The following is a 19,254-nucleotide window of genomic DNA, read 5'->3' as shown; positions in this document are numbered from 1 at the left end:
ACCTCCTCATGATTCAACCTTATTTTTTTCAGAGTTCCCAGTTGTCTTGAAAGCACAATAAATCCAGAGAATGCCAGACTTTGATGACAAAGTTTGATGACAAAATTTGCCCACGAAGGACCGCCGCGCCACCTTCCTGTTCAAGTGAGCACAGCACAACAAGGTGAGTCCAAAAATGTATTGTATGCTAATGCATAAATGATGTAATATGCCAGGGAGATATGTATACTGTATACTGCTAAGAAAGTAATACCATGTGTATGTTGTGTAGTAAGCTGTTAGTAGCCCATGTGCCTCACACTAATAATTTGGTATATTTTCCCCTCTTAATTTCGCCTACTGTTCTGACTTGGTGGTGCACATGTAGCCTATAACCTGTTTTAGAGAAATGTAATCATCAAATTTTGTAAGAGTTTTCATTGTCTGCTTATATGCCCCCTTTATTTATCCTACAGTTCTGACTTGGTGTACAGGGAGAACACCGTAAGAACGGCACATGTTCTGAATTCTGTCGCTGTACATTTCAAAAGTGCTGAGCAAATAGATATATTGACTACGTCCGTCCTAGCTTGCGCATTAATATTTTAATCGACATTTCAGATTGCCTCTTATCCGCTTGTCGTCACCTTATGCCATAATTTGTACATCGCAATTGTCAGTAGAAACCACATTTGTTTAAGCAAGTCACCATATCAGCTATGTTTTTATAAAAATGAGGCTGAATGAACTGTTTCGCTGCCAGACAAGGCTCCGCTGATAGCCAGGTGTAGCAGTGGTAAGGTGTTGGGACTGCTGTTGGGACTCTGCTGTTGGGACAGCTTTATGTAGGTCCTAACAGTTTGTGGGCACCGTTTGTCACCGTTATAGTGCAATTAATGTATTGTTTAGTGTTGTGTAGTGGCTTTGCTGGCATGCATCCCACTTGTTTTGTTTTTTGCCCCACCAAGATTTATATGCTAAAATCGCCACTGGCTTCCACCAAGTATTAACTATGGGGTGTGAAGACATACATGTATGTAATCGAGACATAATTTTTTATTATTCTGGAAAATGTTCTATAATTTCTCTTTCACTTTGAAAATGTGGAGTAGGTTGTATATATTGGTGGGGAAAGAAATTTAATTTAATACCTTTACTGGGATATGCTTAACACCCCGGCCGTCCTACAATCTAAACTAGATGCCCTCAATCTCACACAAATTATCAAGGAACCTACCAGGTACAACCCTAAATCCGTAAACATGGGCACCCTCATAGATATCATCCTGACTAATTTACCCTCTAAATACACCTCCGCTGTCTTCAACCAGGATCTCAGCGATCACTGCCTCATTGCCTGCGTCCGTAATGGGTCCGCGGTCAAACGACCATCCCTCATCACTGTCAAACGCTCCCTAAAACACTTCAGCGAGCAGGCCTTTCTAATTGACCTGGCCCGGGTATCCTGGATGGATATTGACCTCATTCCGTCAGTAGAGGATGCCTGGTTGTTCTTTAAAAGTGCTTTCCTCTCCATCTTAAATAAGCATGCCCCATTCAAAAAATTCTGAACTAAGAACAGATATAGCCCCTGGTTCACCCCAGACTTGACTGCCCTTGACCAGCACAAAAACATCCTGTGGCGTACTGCATTAGCATCGAACAGCCCCTGCGATATGCAACTTTTCAGGGAAGTCAGGAACCAATATACACAAGCAGTTAGGAAAGCAAAGGCTAGCTTTTTCAAACAGAAATTTGCATCCTGTAGCACTAACTCCAAAAAGTTTTGGGACACTGTAAAGTCCATGGACAATAAGAGCACCTCCTCCCAGCTTCCCACTGCACTGAGGCTAGAAAACACTGTCACCACCGATAAATCTACGATAATCAAGAATTTCAATAAGCATTTTGCTACGGCTGGCCATGCTTTCCCACCTGGCTACCCCTACCCCGGCCACCAGTTCTCCGCTATGCAATCTGGTGTCCGAGCTGGTCATGGGTACACCTCAGCCAGGCTAAAGGTCCTAAACAATATTATAACCGTGATCGATAAAAAACAGTACTGTGCAGCCGTCTTCATCGACCTAGCCAAGGCTTTCGACTCTGTCAATCACCGCATTCTTATTGGCAGACTAAATAGCCTTGGTTTCTCAAATGACTGCCTCGCCTGGTTCACCAACTACTTCTCAGATAGAGTTCAATGTGTCAAATCGGAGGGCCTGTTGTCTGGACCTCTGGCAGTCTCTATGGTGGTGCCACAGGGTTCAATTCTCGGGCCGACTCTATTCTCTGTGTATAGCAACGATGTTGTTTTTGCTGCTGGCTACTCTCAGATCCACCTCTACGCAGACGACACCATTTTGTATACATCAGGCCCTTCATTGGACACTGTGTTAACAAACCTCCAAACAAGCTTCAATGCCATACAACACTCCTTCCGTAGCCTCCAACTGCTCTTAAACGCTAGTAAAACTAAATGCATGCTCTTCAATCGAACGCTGCTTGCACCCGCCTGCCCGACTAGAATCACTACTCTCGGCGGGTCTGACTACAAATACCTAGGTGTCTGGTTAGACCGTAAACTCTCCTTCCAGACTCACATTAAGCATCTCCAATCCAAAGTTAAATCTAGAATCGGCTTCCTATTTCGCAACAAAGCCTCCTTCACTCATGCTGCCAAACATGCCCTCGTAAAACTGACTATCCTACCGATCCTTGACTTCGGCGATGTCATTTACAAAATAGCCTCCAACACTCTACTCAGCAAATTGGATGTCGTCTATCACAATGCCATCCGTTTTGTCACCAAAGCCCCATATACTACCCACCATTGTGACCTGTACGCTCTCGTTGGCTGGCCCTCACTACATATTCATCGCCAAACCCACTGGCTCCAGGTCATCTATAAATCACTGCTAGGCAAATTCCCGCCTTATCTTAGCTCATTGGTCACTATAGCAACACCCACCCGTAGAATGCGCTCCAGCAAGTATATCTCACTGGTCATCCCCAAAGCCAACACCTCCTTTGGCCGCCATTCCTTCCAGTTCTCTGCTGCTAATGACTGGAACGAATTGCAAAAATCTCTGAAGCTGGAGACTCTTATCTCCCTCACTAACTTTAAGCATCAGTTGTCAGAGCAGCTTACCAATCACTGCACCTGTACACAGCCCATCTGTAATTAGCCCACCCAACTACCTCATCCCCATATTGTTATTTATTTTGCTCATTTGCACCCCAGTATCTCTATTTGCACATCTTCTTCTGCACATCTATCACTCCAGTGTTAATACTAAATTGTAATTATTTTGCACTATGGCCTATTTATTGCCTTACCTCCATAACTTACTACATTTGCACACACTGTTTATAGATTTTCTATTGTGTTATTGACTGTATGTTTTGTTTTATCCCATGTGTAACTCTGTGTTGTTGTTGTTTTAATCGCACTGCTTTGCTTTATCTTGGCCAGGTCACAGTTGTAAATGAGAACTTGTTCTCAACTGGCTTACCTGGTTAAATAAAGGTGAAAAAAACAAGTTAGCAAAATATGAAGACTGTGCAAGGGGTGTGTAGACTTTCACTAGCGACTGTATGTATTCAGTGTTCCTGCAGCTTGTCGTTATGGCTCCTCTGTGGTGATGTATGATTTGTGTACACACATCCACAGGACACACACATCCACAGGGATACACATGACGTCAGTACGAAGGTAAGACAATGGCCTTGGCCGCAGCGGGCCTGTTGTTTAAACGTTGTGCCGTTGATTCAGGCTTTCTGGCAGCAGCAGCGAGCAGCTCAGCCCACAGGATTTCCATGGTGTCAACAGACTGTCACAGCCCAGGGACCAGCAGCACACTAATACCCTGTCATAACATGACATTAGGTAACACCCTAGCTAGTGGCTTCAGGAGCAATTTACAGATCCAAATAGATCTGCTTCAACACATTAGTTAGGAAGGGGCCAGAAAGCCACCAGATAAAATACAGTAAGCCAATTAACTTTTATTTAGTTTCATTTTTATACACTTCTGATGTTTTTACAGTTTTAAAAACCTATACTGTATGGCCAAATTAATATATTGTCAATCAATTCTAATCTTTACAAAAGCTCAGTTAAATCAACTGGTCTTGTTACACTGTGAACAGTAGGAACCCAGTAAAGGTGTTATAGTTATTTATGTCATCATAGACAACCCTGTTAGCCCAGAGCTGGATGTAAACACTGTCTCCCACCTCCAACTGCACTACTGCTGCGTTGCTAGCGCTTTCGTGGACATTCATACTGTCATCAGTGTTCCATGTAGTAACCAGCTTCTCACTGTTCTTCATCAGAGACACGACAGAGTTGGGACGGCCAGAGTTGTTGCTGTACATAGAGTAGCGGAAGCAGTACATCCCTCTGACCATGGCTGTGAAGATGCCTATGAAGGAAGATAAATAATATTACCTGATTGACAACGCAAACACGTATACGAGAGCATGCACGCACGCACGCACACACACACACACACACACACACACACACACACACACACACACACACACACACACACACACACACACACACACACACACACACACACACACACACACACACACACACACACACACTACCTGTAGCAGGATTGTAGCTGCTGCCGGTGTTGGAGAAGACTCTTTTGTACTGTAAAGGGGTATTGGTGCTGAAGGGTCCAATGATCCCACCGCCAGAGTCTCTGAGAGCTACAGAGAAGGCCACCTTTGGCTGGGCTGGGGAATGAATGAATGAATTCATTAGTTAATGAGTTAATGATTGAATGAACGAACGATCAAGTAGATATCAAGAAGGACATAGATAGATAGATGCCACTTTGAGGAAGAGTGGAACCTTGCTCTTACCAGCTGATAAGCTCTTCTTCAAGGCTTTCAGTTCTTCCTCTTGAGCTGAAATAACAGCAAAGATTTAATAACAAAACCTCAACCTTACAGTGCAGTAAATGCTCAACAAATAGTAATCAATAAGACAAAGTTCAAATAAATGAAATAAGAATAAGTGCATGAAGCTATATAACACTTCACAGAACGCTTTGATTGTTACATCTCTGTGCTACTTACCTGTATTCACTTTATTCAGCTCCTCCACCTGACTCTCACTGGCCTGTAGCTTGGTCTCAACAGCTCCTAGTTTCTGTCCCATGGCCCCTAAACTTTCCTTCAGGGCAGCCTGTGTCTGGTCCATGGTTCCTAGTCTCTCTTTCATGGCTGCCAGTTCCCTGAACAGGGTGCAGGTGTCGGGCAGACAGCCGGCTAGACTAGCCCCAGTCCCCTGGTACCCCTCACTGTCCCCATGATCACCCACTCCCCCAGACAGGCAGCAGCACAGAGACAGCAGTAGCAGGGCTAGAACTCCCTTCATTCTTATTATATATTCTGCAAAAGACTTGAACGTTCTGTTTAGTCTTAAAGAACTGAATGTCCTGCGTAGCTCGAGTACTCCTCTTTATACTGTCCCACACCCAGTGTTATAAAGGGGGCTGGCAACAGAGAGGACTACGTCGCTCAAAGCTATGTAGATATTCCTGTAACGAACTCTTAACTCTCTTGATAACATTGTATGTGTGTGCAGGGTTGTGAAACTCGAGTCTACGTTACTGTAATTAAGTGTAATTCCTGTATATAATGAGCCAGGAATAAAAACTTCCCCTTTTCCAAGCACACTTCTTCGTTTATATATTGCCACCTTGTCAGGAGGTTTGTGTGTGTGCAGGGTTGTGAAATTCTGGAAACCTTACAACCCTTTTCCTGGAAATGTTCACATTTATAGTAGAACATTAGAAATATATGTTTTAGATTGTTCATACCCACAAGATACTTGTAATGTTATTGGATCAAATTATTCCTGCACACAACATTTTAGCTATGCATGTTTAATTTGTCAGGTATATTCATCTGAAATGTCAGCAAAACAAATGTTATAGCTGTAGTTTTGTTTGTGTGTGAGGTGCATAGTGTACATAGCGTGTGTACAGAGGTATACACAAGCTATGTGCATGTGCGTGTGTGAGTTTACTTCACTACTTTGATGGTGTGTTTTTGTGGGGAAGAGGGGTGTGTCCTGTTGGTGTGTGAGGGGTTCCGAATTGGCTGTGCTGATTGGCCAAACCTACCCACCGCCACTTGACTGACAGCCAGCTGATTCAGAGAGAGCGAAGTCGATTCACAGATACACTCCAGTTTATGCGTCCCTCATTTGCTGTGCAAAATATACAATGCATTATGATACAGTAATGTACGACTTGTCATGAGCACATATGACATCCTTATGTCATAGTATGATTTCATAATAATCCTAAATTATCCTCAGCCATTTTAAAGTGCACCGTAATGTCATTTGTGAGGCAGCCAGTGTCCGAATACCCATATGCTACTTGCGTTCTAAATAGTAGGCTTTTTGGGGTATACGAAAATAGAATGGTTTATAGTAGGCGATGTGAAATATTGAAAATGTATTATTCTTGAAATGCCTGGATGTCATAGTCATTCCGGATTTTCATCAAGTAGAATTCGCTGCACACCATTGAGGAAGAGAATTCGTCGTTTCACACTCACATGTGTTTGACAACAATGAACAAATGGTGGGGAACAAGCGGTATTGTGCATTAGATGATGCCTTCTCTGTATGAATGAGATGTGTGTTGATATTTGTTGCTTAATGCATACGTTTTTACTAAACAGTACATTCTAAATAGTATGTAGTACTATTAGTACACAGTATGTAGTTTTAGTAAGTAGTAGGCAAGACAGATTTCGGACACGGCCAGTGACTCTTACCTGTCTGACAGTGGATGTGGTGCCACCTACTGGGCCAGTGACTCTTAGCTGTCTGACAGTGGATGTGGTGCCACCTACTGGGCCAGTGACTCTTAGCTGTCTGACAGTGGATGTGGTGCCACCTACCGGGCGAAAGGCGGTAAAGCCAGTGTGTGAGAAGAAGATCTGTGTGCCAGTAGTGGCACACCTGCTGGAAGTGCCTTCCTCTCCTCCTCTCCCTTTCATTCTCCCCCACCTCAGAGCCAGTGGAAATCACTATATGAAACATGCAGGGCAGAAAGCAAAGAATTAACAGTGATTAATAACATACCAATAATCACAATCAATGATACATTTTCTATGTTGTAGCAATCAGTCAGTTTTGTCTTCACAGTCTGACAATAGAGTGGGCGCATCAGGGTGCATCTCCCACCCTAACTCTCCTCCTCATCCCATGTCTTTAGTAAACAGAAATTGTCATCAGTTTCTAGCCAGGTCTCTCTCGTAAAATAGGTTTTCAAAATAAAGAGATTCTTGTGGTTTAAATAAAGGTTAAATCAGTAGAATAATCAGTAGAGGCCTGAAATCACTGGTGTCTGTGGTGAGTGTCTGTGAGTGACGGAGTCAGAGGGGAGCACAAGGTTGAGCTCAGAGAAGGAGGCCAGCTGGGGGAGCGAACCACATCCACCAGCCTCATCACATGGCGGAGGGATACTATCTGCAGAGAGGAGAAAAAAAAAACTACCACAGATATAACCAATCTTTTTATATGGACAACTGACAAAAAAAGAAATACAAAAAAATAAGGGAAATCTAAATGGAGTCTGTAATGACAGAGAGATGTCTGCCGCCCAGTGATAAGAATAAGATAGTGCTGAGTGGGTGATTAATGAGGAGTTAATTAAAGGTAACGAGGAGCTGTGCAGCTAGATGAACCACAACCACACTGACTGTCCCCCTCACACTGCAGGGCTCCGCTGTCTGGGAGACGAGTGTGTATAGGAGTGTGTGTCTGTGTGTGTATGTCAGTGTGTCTCTGTGTGTGTGTGTGAGAGAGAGAAAGAAATAATATTAGTGTGAGAGAATTTGTGTGTGTGACAATGTGAGTGTGTATGCGTGTGCGTATGTGTATGACAGCGCAAGTCTGTGTGGGTGAGTATGAGTGTGTGAGACAGAGGAAGAGTGTGTGTGTGTGTCTCCATTCCGTTCAGGCACAGTGGAGCGTAAGGCCAGTGAGTGGGTGTTAGAGTAGAGTACAGAGGGTTTGTCACTGACAGGGAGCGCTGTGACCTTCCCCAGGCAGTCCAACCCAACCAGGCCCAGCCCACTCAGCACTTTGCCTCTCCCACTGAATTACACTCCTCATCCGCATGAGTGAGAACAGCTACCCTAACACACACACCACTTAACCAGACCGCCTGGCTGCACGCAATCACACAAACCAATCACCCAGCCTGCAGGTCCAGAGAGAGAGGGGGCCAATATGGCCTAGCCCAGCGACCATCAGAGCAGTGGAAGGTGGAATGGAGCATAATGACATACAGTGGGGAAAAAAAGTATTTAGTCAGCCACCAATTGTGCAAGTTCTCCCACTTAAAAAGATGAGAGAGGCCTGTAATTTTCATCATATGTACACGTCAACTATGACAGACAAATTGAGAAAAAATAATCCAGAAAATCAAATTGTAGGATTTTTAATGAATTTATTTGCAAATTATGGTGGAAAATAAGTATTTGGTCACCTACAAACAAGCAAGATTTCTGGCTCTCACAGACCTGTAACTTCTTCTTTAAGAGGCTCCTCTGTCCTCCACTCGTTACCTGTATTAATGGCACCTGTTTGAACTTGTTATCAGTATAAAAGACACCTGTCCACAACATCAAACAGTCACACTCCAAACTCCACTATGGCCATGACCAAAGAGCTGTCAAAGGACACCAGAAACAAAATTGTAGACCTGCACCAGGCTGGGAAGACTGAATCTGCAATAGGTAAGCAGCTTGGTTTGAAGAAATTGTGGGAGCAATTATTAGGAAATGGAAGACATACAAGACCACTGATAATCTCCCTCGATCTGGGGCTCCACGCAATATCTCACCCCGTCGGGTCAAAATGATCACAAAATGATCGCAAAAATCCCAGAACCACACGGGGGGACCTAGTGAATGACCTGCAGAGAGCTGGGACCAAAGTAACAAAGCCTACCATCAGTAACACACTACGCCGCCAGGGACTCAAATCCTGCAGTGCCAGACGTGTCCCCCTGCTTAAGCCAGTACATGTCCAGGCCCGTCTGAAGTTTGCTAGAGTGCATTTGGATGATCCAGAAGAGGATTGGGAGAATGTCATATGGTCAGATGAAACCAAAATAGAACTTTTTGGTAAAAACTCAACTCGTCGTGTTTGGAGGACAAATAATGCTGAGTTGCATCCAAAGAACACCATACCTACTGTGAAGCATGGGGGTGGAAACATCATGCTTTGGGGCTGTTTTTCTGCAAAGGAACCAGGACGACGGATCCGTGTAAAGGAAAGAATGAATGGGGCCATGTATCGTGAGATTTTGAGTGAAAACCTCCTTCCATCAGCAAGGGCATTGAAGATGAAACGTGGCTGGGTCTTTCAGCATGACAATGATCCCAAACACACCGCCCGGGCAACGAAGGAGTGGCTTCGTAAGAAGCATTTCAAGGTCCTGGAGTGGCCTAGCCAGTCTCCAGATCTCAACCCCATAGAAAATCTTTGGAGGGAGTTGAAAGTCCATGTTGCCCAGCGACAGCCCCAAAACATCACTGCTCTAGATGAGATCTGCATGGAGGAATGGGCCGAAATACCAGCAACAGTGTGTGAAAACCTTGTGAAGACTTACAGAAAATGTTTGACCTGTGTCATTGCCAACAAATGGTATATAACAAAGTATTGAGAAACTTTTGTTATTGACCAAATACTTATTTTCCACCATAATTTGCAAATTAATTCATAAAAAATCCTACAATGTGATTTTTTCTCATTTTGTCTGTCATAGTTGACGTGTACCTATGATGAAAATTACAGGCCTCTCTCATCTTTTTAAGTGGGAGAACTTGCACAATTGGTGGCTGACTAAATACTTTTTTCCCCCACTGTATCTAGTGATGACTAAATGATCAGAACTTGTGTGGTGCGCAATTAATGACTGTAAGGATTCGACATGAGCAAAATGAGACAGCTCTCAAAAAGTGATTGGTTAACTCCTTCCTACCTTTCTGGAAGTACCCTATGTCTAACTAATCTGTATGTCATTGGATAAGTGAAGTAATGTCTCCACTGTATTATACACTACATGACTTTCAACGTGGCAGCGTCATAGGATGTTCGTCAAATTTCTGCCCTGCTAGAGCTGCCCCGGTCAGCTGTAAGTGCTGTTATTGTGAAGTGGAAACGTCTAGGTGCACCAATGGCTCAGCCGCGAAGTGGTAGGCCACACAAGCTCACAGAATGGGACCGGTGAGTGCTGAAGCACATAGCGCGTAAAAATCGTCTGTCCTCGGTTGCAACACTCACTGCCAAGTTCCAAACTGCCTCTGGAAGCAATGTCACCACAATAACTGTTCGTCGGGAGCTTCATGAAATGGGTTTCCATGGCCAAGCAGCCGCACACAAGCCTAAGATCACCGTGCGCAAAACATAGTGCCAACCATAAGGTTTGGTGGAGGAGGAATAATGGTCTGGAGCTGTTTTTCAAGGTTCGGGCTAGGCCCCTTAGTTCCAGTGAAGGAAAATCTAAACCTTACAGCATACAATGACATTCTAGACGATTCTGTGCTTCCAACTTTGTGGCAACAGTTTGGGGAGGGCCCTTTCCTCTTTCAGCATGACAATGCCCCCGTGCACAAAGCGAGGTCCATACAGAAATGGTTTGTCGAGATCAGTGTGGAAGAACTTAACTGGCCTGCACAAAGCCCTGGGATTTCCCTCCTACCATTTCATTCACTCTTCTGACTGTCCATCAACTCCTGGCTGAACCCTACATCGCAGCCACGGACAAAGCACATGCCTGCAATCGTTACATCGTAGCTTAGCAGGGGAGAGTGGTTTCATCACGGTCACACATTCAGAGGTTGATTTTTAGCCATTAATCTAAAATAATGAATAGATTTGAAACAAAAAACACTTTCTGTTTGTCATAGACGGACAAGATTAATGTGAGATGAAAGGCGAGTTCCTAACGAGTTCAGGAAGCCAAGCTAGAGCTGTGTGAGATGTTCACAGCGATGGGGGCAGACGTTTTGATCAAGAGAGACCTTTAGAAAACATGCACATTTTCTCTAACACTAAATATACAAATAATATGTATTTGACAGTTATAAGGAAGGTGAAATATTATAGTTAGTCGTTTTAGAATTTGATTATGCTATATTTATAAAACATATACGTCATTTGTTGAATAGGAAATACTTCATACAAAACATTTCAGATTTTCATATTTTTACCATATTTGTACTTTGTACTTGAGCTTGTGTCCTCAAAAGTGACTACACCTCAGCAATTTATAACTATTTTCACTAAAAAGCTGAGATTTGAACCTTTCTTTGTGTGCAGCATTACTAGTTATTGTTTATGGCCCTCTCATGATAAATATTTACTTTTGGGGATTACTTGGATGACATTTTCGATGACATTTAGTTACATTTAACTGGTTTAACTAGCTTGTCAAAGAGAGTCTAGCCATGTAAAGGGTTAAGTCTACCAGGAAGTGCAGAAAAACTGCTTGACCATATCAGTTGGGGAGGAGCATGTTAGTGTCACTATGCTGAAGTGAAACTTAAGAGACAGAGTGTGTATTGTACATGGAAGCACAGTCTTGCATACTCTTCACAAATCTTTTTTGAATAACTACATACAATCTCCAGGCCTCGTTTGATACTACAAACAGAAAGAGCTGAGAAAGCAGGTGAGTAATACATGGACAGATGAAGAACTGATTAACTAGTGTTTACGTCTTCACCTGTTTTCTTTGAGATTATTTCAGGACTATTCCTTGTGCAATATGGTAAAATATCTATTAGAATTGGCCAGTTAGTGTATCATAATGCCACCTTGAGAACTATAGAGTTCAAACAATTATGGAAGCTTTTGTATGTGTCTTTCAAAGACACTTTACATAAGCTTATGCACTATGACCAACATAATGTCTTGTGAGTGGACTCATTCCATTAAATGTCTCATGATTTCTCCTTTGGTCTAGACATGGCGTCCTCCAGCAGTCTCCTGTTTGAAGAGCAGTTCCTGTGTTCTATCTGTCTGGATGTGTTCACTGAGCCTGTAGCCATTCTATGTGGACACAACTTCTGCAAGGCCTGTATCAGAAAGTACTGGGATACCACTGACCTGTGCCAGTGTCCAATGTGTAAAAAATCATTTGATAGGAGACCAGATCTCTTTGTCAATACTTTCATTTCTGAGATGGCTGCTCAGTTCAGGAAGTCAATTCAAGTGAAAGCTACCAGCAGCTCAGACCATTGCCCTACCGAGCCTGGAGAAGTGGCCTGTGACGTCTGCACTGGGACGAAGCACAAGGCCCTGAAGTCTTGCCTGGTGTGTCTGGCTTCTTACTGTGAGACTCACCTGGAGCCTCATCAGATAGCCCCAGCCCTGAAGAAACACAAGCTGATCGAGCCTGTGGAGAACCTGGAAGACAGGATGTGTAAAGAGCATGACAAACTCCTGGAGCTGTTCTGTAGGACTGACCAGACATGTGTTTGTGTCTTGTGTATGAAAACAGACCACAAGACTCACTACACCGTCCCTCTAAAGGAAGAGTATGGAAAGAAAAAAGCTCAGCTGGGGAAGACGGGGGCACAAGTGCAGCAGATGATCCAGAAGCATCTGCAGAAGGTAAAGGACATCAAACACTCAGTAGCGCTCAGCAAGAGAGACACAGAGAGAGAGATAGCAGACAGCATGCAGTTCTTCACTGCTCTGGTGCACTCCATTGAGAGAAGCCAGGCTGATTTCATTGAGGTGGTTGAGGAGAAGCAGAAAGCAGCAGAGAGGAAGGCTGCAGGCCTTATTAAAGAGCTGGAGCAGGAAATTACCGAGCTACAGAGGAGAAACACTGAGCTGGAGCAGCTGACACACACTGAGGACCACCTCCACCTCCTCCAGAGCTCCCCATCCCTCTGCAGCCTTCCTCCCACCAAGGACTGGTCTAAGATCAGTGTTCACAGTGGTCAGGGTGTTGGGACTTTGAGGAGAGCAGTGTCTCAGCTGGAGGAGGCACTGTGGAGTGAAGTGAAGAAGTTGTGTGATGCTGAGCTGAAAAGGATTCAGCAGTATTCAGTGGATGTGACTCTGGATGCTGATACAGCAAACGTGCATCTCATCCTGTCTAAGGACAGGAAACAAGTAAGACTGTCAAACACACCAAACAATCACCATGACAACCCAAATAGGTTTTCCAAGTGTTCCTGTGTGCTGGGAAATGAGGGCTTCTCCTCAGGGAGATTTTACTATGAGGTACAAGTGGAAGGGGATAGCTGGGATTTAGGAGTGGCCGGAGAGTCCAGCAACAGGAAGGGAGACATTATTCTAAGCCCTCTTGATTTATACTGGGCTGTGGAGCTGAGGAATGGGAATGAGTATAAAGCTAATGATGACTCTGTTGTCCAACTCTTCCTGAGAGAGAAGCCCCAGAAGGTGGGGGTGTTTGTGGATTATGAGGAGGGTCAGGTCTCCTTTTATGATGTGAAGAACAGGTCTCATATCTACTCTTTCACTGGCTGCACCTTCACTGAGAAACTCTATCCATACTTCAGTCCTTATTTTTCCAATCGTGGTAAAAACTCTGTCCCTCTGATCATATGTCCTGTTGAATACACAGACTGAGTTGCAACCTCCAAATCTAACTTGGGAAATCCTATCTGTTGTCACAAAGGACAACCAATATGTTTACCAATACTGTCGATTTATTATTTATTTATTTATACCACCTCCACCTCCTCCAGAGCTCCCCATCCCTCTGCAGCCTTCCTCCCACCAAGGACTGGTCTGAGATCAGGGTTCACAGCAGTCTGGGTGTGGGGAACCTGCAGAGAGCTGTCTCTCAGCTGGAGGAGGCACTGTGGAGTGAAGTGAAGACGTTGTGTGATGCTGAGCCGAAGAGGATTCAGCAGTATGCAGTGGATGTGACTCTGGATGCTGATACTGCTCACTTCTGTCTCACACTGTCTAGAACAGGAAGGGGAGACAGAGAAACCCACTTAATAGTCTCCCTGACAACCCAGAGAGGTTTGACCAAGCTGCCAGAAGAATGGAAATAAGTATCACGCTAATGATGACTCTGTTGTCCTGAGAGAGAAACCCCAGAAGGTGCGGATGTTTGTGGATTATGAGGAGGGTCAGGTCTCCTTTTATGATGTGGATACCAGGTCTCATATCTACTCTTTCACTGGCTGCACCTTCAATGAAAAACTCTATTCATTATTTAGCCCTTGCATTACTAGTGGTGGTAAAAAGTCTGCCCCTCTGATCATCTCTCCTGTCAATCACACAGACTGAGTTTTAACCTTGAATTCTAACTTGTGAAATAAGCCAATCCTATCTGTTGTCACAAGGAAAACCAAAATGTTTACCATTACTGTCGGTGTGACAAGTATTTGTTTTCCCACCTTGTGCAAACACCATTGTGAGACATTAGATAGGCATTTTCAAACATGATATGTTCACATAACAAGTAGAATATATCATATGTCTAGGCAGGCTGTGTATTGCAACCTGCTGTGAAGAATACTACATATGTGTTTAAGTAATCTAAAAAGTTATCATCTATCTGTCTACAGTGCATTCGGAAAGTATTCAGACCCCTTCACCTTTTTCACATTGTGTTACGTTACAGCCTTATTCTAAAATGGATTAAATCGTTTTTCCCCTCATCAATCTACACACAATACCCCATGATGACAAAGCAAAAACAGGTTTTTAGAAAATTTTGCCAATGTACTCAAAGTAAAAAACGGAAATATCACATTTACATAAGTATTCAGACCCTTTACTCAGTACTTTGTTGAAGCACATTTGGCAGTGATTACAGCCTTGAGTCTTCTTGGGTATGACACTACAAGCTTGGCACACCTGTACTTTGGGAGTTTCTCCCATTCTTCTCTGCAGATCCTCTCAAGCTCTGTCAGGTTGGATGGGGAGCGTCGCTGCAAAGCTATTTTCAGGTCTCTCCAGAGATGTTTGATCGGGTTGAAGTTCGGGCTCTAGCTGGGCCACTCAAGGACATTCAGAGACTTGTCCCGAAACCACTCCTGTGTTGTCTTGGCTGTGTGCTTAGGGTTGTTGTCCTGCTGGAAGGTGAACCTTCGCCCCAGTCTGAGGTCCTGAGCGCTCTGGAGCTGGTTTTCATCAAGGATCTCTCTGTACTTTGCTTTTCATCTTTCCCTCGATCCTGACTAGTCTCCCAGTCCCTGCCACTGAACAACATCCCCACAGCATGATGCTGCCACCACCATGCTTCACCGTAGGGATGGTGCCAGGTTTCCTCCAAACGTGACGCTTGGCATTCAGGCCAAAGAGTTCAATCTTGGTTTCATCAGACCAGAGAATCTTGTTTCTCATGGTCTGAGAGTCTTTAAGTGCCTTTTGGCAAACTCCAAGCGGGCTTTCATGTGCCTTTTACTGAGGAGTGGCTGATTTTGTATAACGTGTGTATATTCTTACATGTCCATAGCTAGGTGTCTAGTGCCAGGTAGGCTTTGTGTACTGCAACGTGCTGTGTAGAATTTATGCATTTGAAGTTATCTGAATGTATGTATTAATGACGTGTTTGAATCTACAGTTACCATCTAATGTCTATGTGCTTCATGTAGCGTGTATATTATGCTCATGTACCTGTACCTGTATGTAGCCACCCACTGTGAATGTTGGATATTAAAGCCAATGGTCTTCCTCTGGCTGTGTTTCTCTGTTAGTGACAGCATCACAATAAGACTAGTATCTGTACACCATACAAAAGTGCAGGTGCAGAGGTGAGTTAGTTTGGGTACCGTCTTTGTAACATGCCACTCCTTATGCCAAAGACAGTAGTGGTGCACATTAAAGAACAACCACTAGGTTACACTGCTGCACTGTCCTCTCTCTCTGCACCCTCCCCTCACTTTCTATCGCTCTCTCTCTTTCTCCCTCTCTCCGCAAAAGCACTGCAGGTACTTGCATGTTCCCCTCTAGTTTCTAGTTTTCATAGCGTACAGTTTATTCCCCGTTAGTCAGCACCTCTACACTAAATAATTTTCTCTGGGTGTGCGCCAGCTCATGCTAGTTTCTAACCACTGAACGACAAAAGAAAAGAAGGCATTTTAAATTCACCAAGCTTGCTGATGCACCTGTCTACAGCACATCCTTCTTTTACTCTTTCTTTGTCTCTTTCTCATCCTCTTCTTTTCTCTGGGCCTTTCAGCCATTCATCAGAGGCGACTCCCACACAGATGAGTGCCGTGTTCTGGGGATTCACTCACACGGTTAACGTGTTCGTGTCTATCACACTGCATACACACACACACACACACACACTTGAAGGCAAAAACACATACTGTACACACAATGTACACAGACCAATATAAAAAAGACGACCTACCTCTTCCATTCTGGTCTTGTGGTCCTCAGCCAGCTGTAGACAGATCTGTTCTGACCTGTCGTGGTTCTCCCTCTCCACCCTCTGCCTCCACCGTGCCCTGACCAGGTCCTGCCACCTAACCCACACACACCTCTCTAAACCCAGCCTGTAGTGCCGTTCCGCCAGCCTGCCACCCTGGGCCTGGGCAGGAGGATACACACAGACCAGGACACAGAGAAGGAGCCAAGATTCCGGATCAAAACAGTTGTATAGTCAAAGTTGTATACTGTAGGGTCGTTGCATATGATTTCAATCACTTTCTTTTTTTTGTAAGATTGTTAATTTTTTTGCAATTCAAAACAAACACATACAAACGACAACATACAGACGCTCACAAACATCCACATCATCATCCCTGCCCAGACCCACCTGCTCACATCCCCATCTCCAGGGTCCGCATCGCTCTCCGCCACATGGCCTCAAACTGCACCATTTTGTTTCTCTCCATCGCCCACGCACTTTCAACATTTAGAATAATAAAGCATTTGACCTTTCCATTGTGTTAACGATGGAGGAATGGTTGATTTCCAGTTTTTAAGTATACGTTTTTTCAAGATGATTGATGAGAAAAGTATCGTGCAACCCATCGGGTATCTAACTGCACACTCATATGCCATGTCTTGAAATACGCAGACAGACAGATTAAAAGTAAATTTACATTGTAATACTTCTGACAGCCAACTTTCTAACTCCGCCCATAACTTTTGGACTTTATAGCATTCCCAGAAGGCATGGATTATTGAGTCCTTGTTAGTTTTACACTTAAGACATGACTCTGCCATGCTGTAGAATTGGTGAAGTTTGTCTCTTGCGTAATAAATTCTATACATTAGTTTATACTGAATTAAGCGTACATTTTCCTTAACTGTAATTTCGTTAGTTATGTTCCAACATTCCCTCCATCTTGCCTCCATCTTGTGGCAATTTCAGTTCTTTTTAAGTCTTGGTTCCAATAGTTAATATTTATTCCAAAAAGGCACTTTCTGACCACTTCTACCATGGGCAAACATGTTCGGAAGGTTTCGTTCAAATCTAAAGGGTGCAGTCAGAAAGAAATTGAATTCATATGGAACGACCCGATAGTCAATTATTCTATAATATATCATATATTATTTACAAGAATAACATATTTTATTGTCTACTTTTAAGAATAAAGTCAGTTGACTTTACATGGGAAAATAAGCAATTGTAATATTCCAATGAATTCATGGAATAAACTAGGCTATTACTAGACCCGGATGTGTGGATTTTAAACGGTAACTGATCACAGATACTGCATCTCTAGCCTGTAAAACGTCTTGTACATGTAGCGCTCTAGTAGCTATGCTTATCCAGAGCGATCTGCAGAGTCGTATGAGCAGCATAAACCATAACACAGTCAGAGGAGGCTGGTGGGAGGAGCTATAGGAGGACGGGCTCATTGTAATGGCTTGAATGGAATAAATGGAATGGTACCAAACACATCAAACAAATCAAATCAATCAAATCAAATCAAATTGTATTTGTCACATACAAGTGTTTAGCAGTTGTTATGACGGGTGTAGCGAAATGCTTGTGCTTCCAGCTCCGACAGTTCAGTAATATCTAACAAGTAATATCTAACAATTTCACAACATATACCCAATACAAACAAAACTAGTAAGGAATGGAATTTAAGAATTTATACATATATGGACAAGCAATGACAGAGCAGCATGGGCTAAGATACAGTAGAATATTATAGAATAGAATGCAGTATATACATATGAAATGAGTAGTGCAAGATATGTAAACATTATTAAAGTGACGAGTGTTCCATTTCTTAGTGGCCAGTGATTTCAATATGCAGCATCAGCCTCTAATGTGATAGTGATGGCTATTTAACAGTCTGATGGCCTTGAGACAGAAGCTGTTTTTCGTTCTCTCGGTCCCAGCTTTGATGCACCTGTACTGACCTTGCCTTCTGGATAATAGCGGGGTGAACAGGCAGTGGCTCGGGTGGTTGATGTCCTTGATGATCTTTTTGGCTTTCCTGTGACATCGGGTGCTGTATGTGTCTTGGAGGGTGGGTAGTTTGCCCCCGGTAATGCGTTCGGCAGACCGCACCACCCTCTGGAGAGCACTGCGGTTGCGGGCGGTGCAGTTGCTGTACCAGGCGGTGATACAGCCTGACAGGAGGCTCTCAATTGTGCATCTGTAAAAGTTTGTGAGGGTTTTAGGTGCCAAGCCGAATTTCTTCAGCCTCCTGAGGTTGAAGAGGCTCTGTTGCGCCTTCTTCACCACACTGTCTGCGTGGTGGAAACAACGTGTTTGACTCTGTTCCATTGATTCCATTCCATTACAATGAGCCTGTCCTCCTATAGCTCCTCCCACCAGCCTCCTCTGAACCCAGTAGATGACTGCTATTAGACTTAATGGAGGAGCTGACAGGCAGGGAGAGCGAGAGAGAGAGAGCTGTTGTAATGCCTAAAGGCGCCCACATACTAGGTTTGGTTTGCTCCTTTCAGAACTGGGCTAGGCGAAGGGAATGTATGTGCTTCGCATACTCCCTTAAAAGACCTTTGCTTGAATTGAGAAAAAAGTGCCAATATTACTGATGTCCCTCTTGAGACGCCGTAGCAACAACATAGCCAGTATACGGCTTCCCCAAAATAGTCTGAATTCATCTAAGATCAATCAAGAAATATGTAATAAATATCTACGTTTTTGCCGAGGAGGTCTTAGTCAAATCAAATCATCAAATAAAATTTTATTTGCCACATGCGCCGAATACAACAGGTGTAGACCTTACAGTGAAATGCTTACTTACAAGCCCTTAACCAATAATGCAGTTTTAAGAAAAATATAT

The 19,254-nt window shown here is 43.7% G+C and overlaps 2 protein-coding genes across 2 annotated transcripts; one reads left to right on the top strand and one right to left on the bottom strand.

Annotated features, from left to right (window-relative positions):
- Positions 1–3,964: 3,964 nt before the first annotated feature.
- On the bottom strand, positions 3,965–5,466 carry LOC311099735 (complement C1q-like protein 2). Its single transcript, XM_084140472.1, has 4 exons — positions 5,077–5,466; positions 4,861–4,905; positions 4,597–4,731; positions 3,965–4,403 (listed from the first exon to the last, which is right to left on the bottom strand). Exons 1-4 carry the CDS (start codon positions 5,375–5,377, stop codon positions 4,114–4,116), a joined length of 771 nt encoding a protein of 256 aa, XP_083996598.1. The 5' UTR covers positions 5,378–5,466; the 3' UTR covers positions 3,965–4,113.
- Positions 5,467–11,619: 6,153 nt separating this feature from the next.
- Positions 11,620–15,702, top strand: LOC311100107 (zinc-binding protein A33-like). The gene is made up of 2 exons (XM_084140859.1): positions 11,620–11,705; positions 12,000–15,702. Exon 2 carries the CDS (start codon positions 12,002–12,004, stop codon positions 13,637–13,639), a length of 1,638 nt encoding a protein of 545 aa, XP_083996985.1. The 5' UTR covers positions 11,620–11,705; positions 12,000–12,001; the 3' UTR covers positions 13,640–15,702.
- Positions 15,703–19,254: the final 3,552 nt, after the last annotated feature.

The sequence above is a fragment of the Coregonus lavaretus genome (genome assembly GCF_964263955.1).
Source record: "Coregonus lavaretus genome assembly, chromosome: 24".
Classification (NCBI taxonomy): Eukaryota; Metazoa; Chordata; class Actinopteri; order Salmoniformes; family Salmonidae; genus Coregonus; species Coregonus lavaretus.
Note: the sequence above shows the minus strand (reverse complement) of the source record. Positions and strands in the feature narration are given on the sequence as shown.

Bases quoted from the DNA above. Each gene is read 5' to 3' on its own strand.
- LOC311100107 (XM_084140859.1), top strand. From the start codon at position 12,002: ATGGCGTCCTCCAGCAGTCTCCTGTTTGAAGAGCAGTTCCTGTGTTCT.
- LOC311099735 (XM_084140472.1), bottom strand. From the start codon at position 5,377: ATGAAGGGAGTTCTAGCCCTGCTACTGCTGTCTCTGTGCTGCTGCCTG. The intron at 4,906-5,076 runs GTAAGTAGCACA...CTGTTATTTCAG, and splicing joins GCTGAATAAAGTGAATACAG to CTCAAGAGGAAGAACTGAAA. The intron at 4,404-4,596 runs GTAGTGTGTGTG...CTTCCTTCATAG, and splicing joins CAGCTACAATCCTGCTACAG to GCATCTTCACAGCCATGGTC.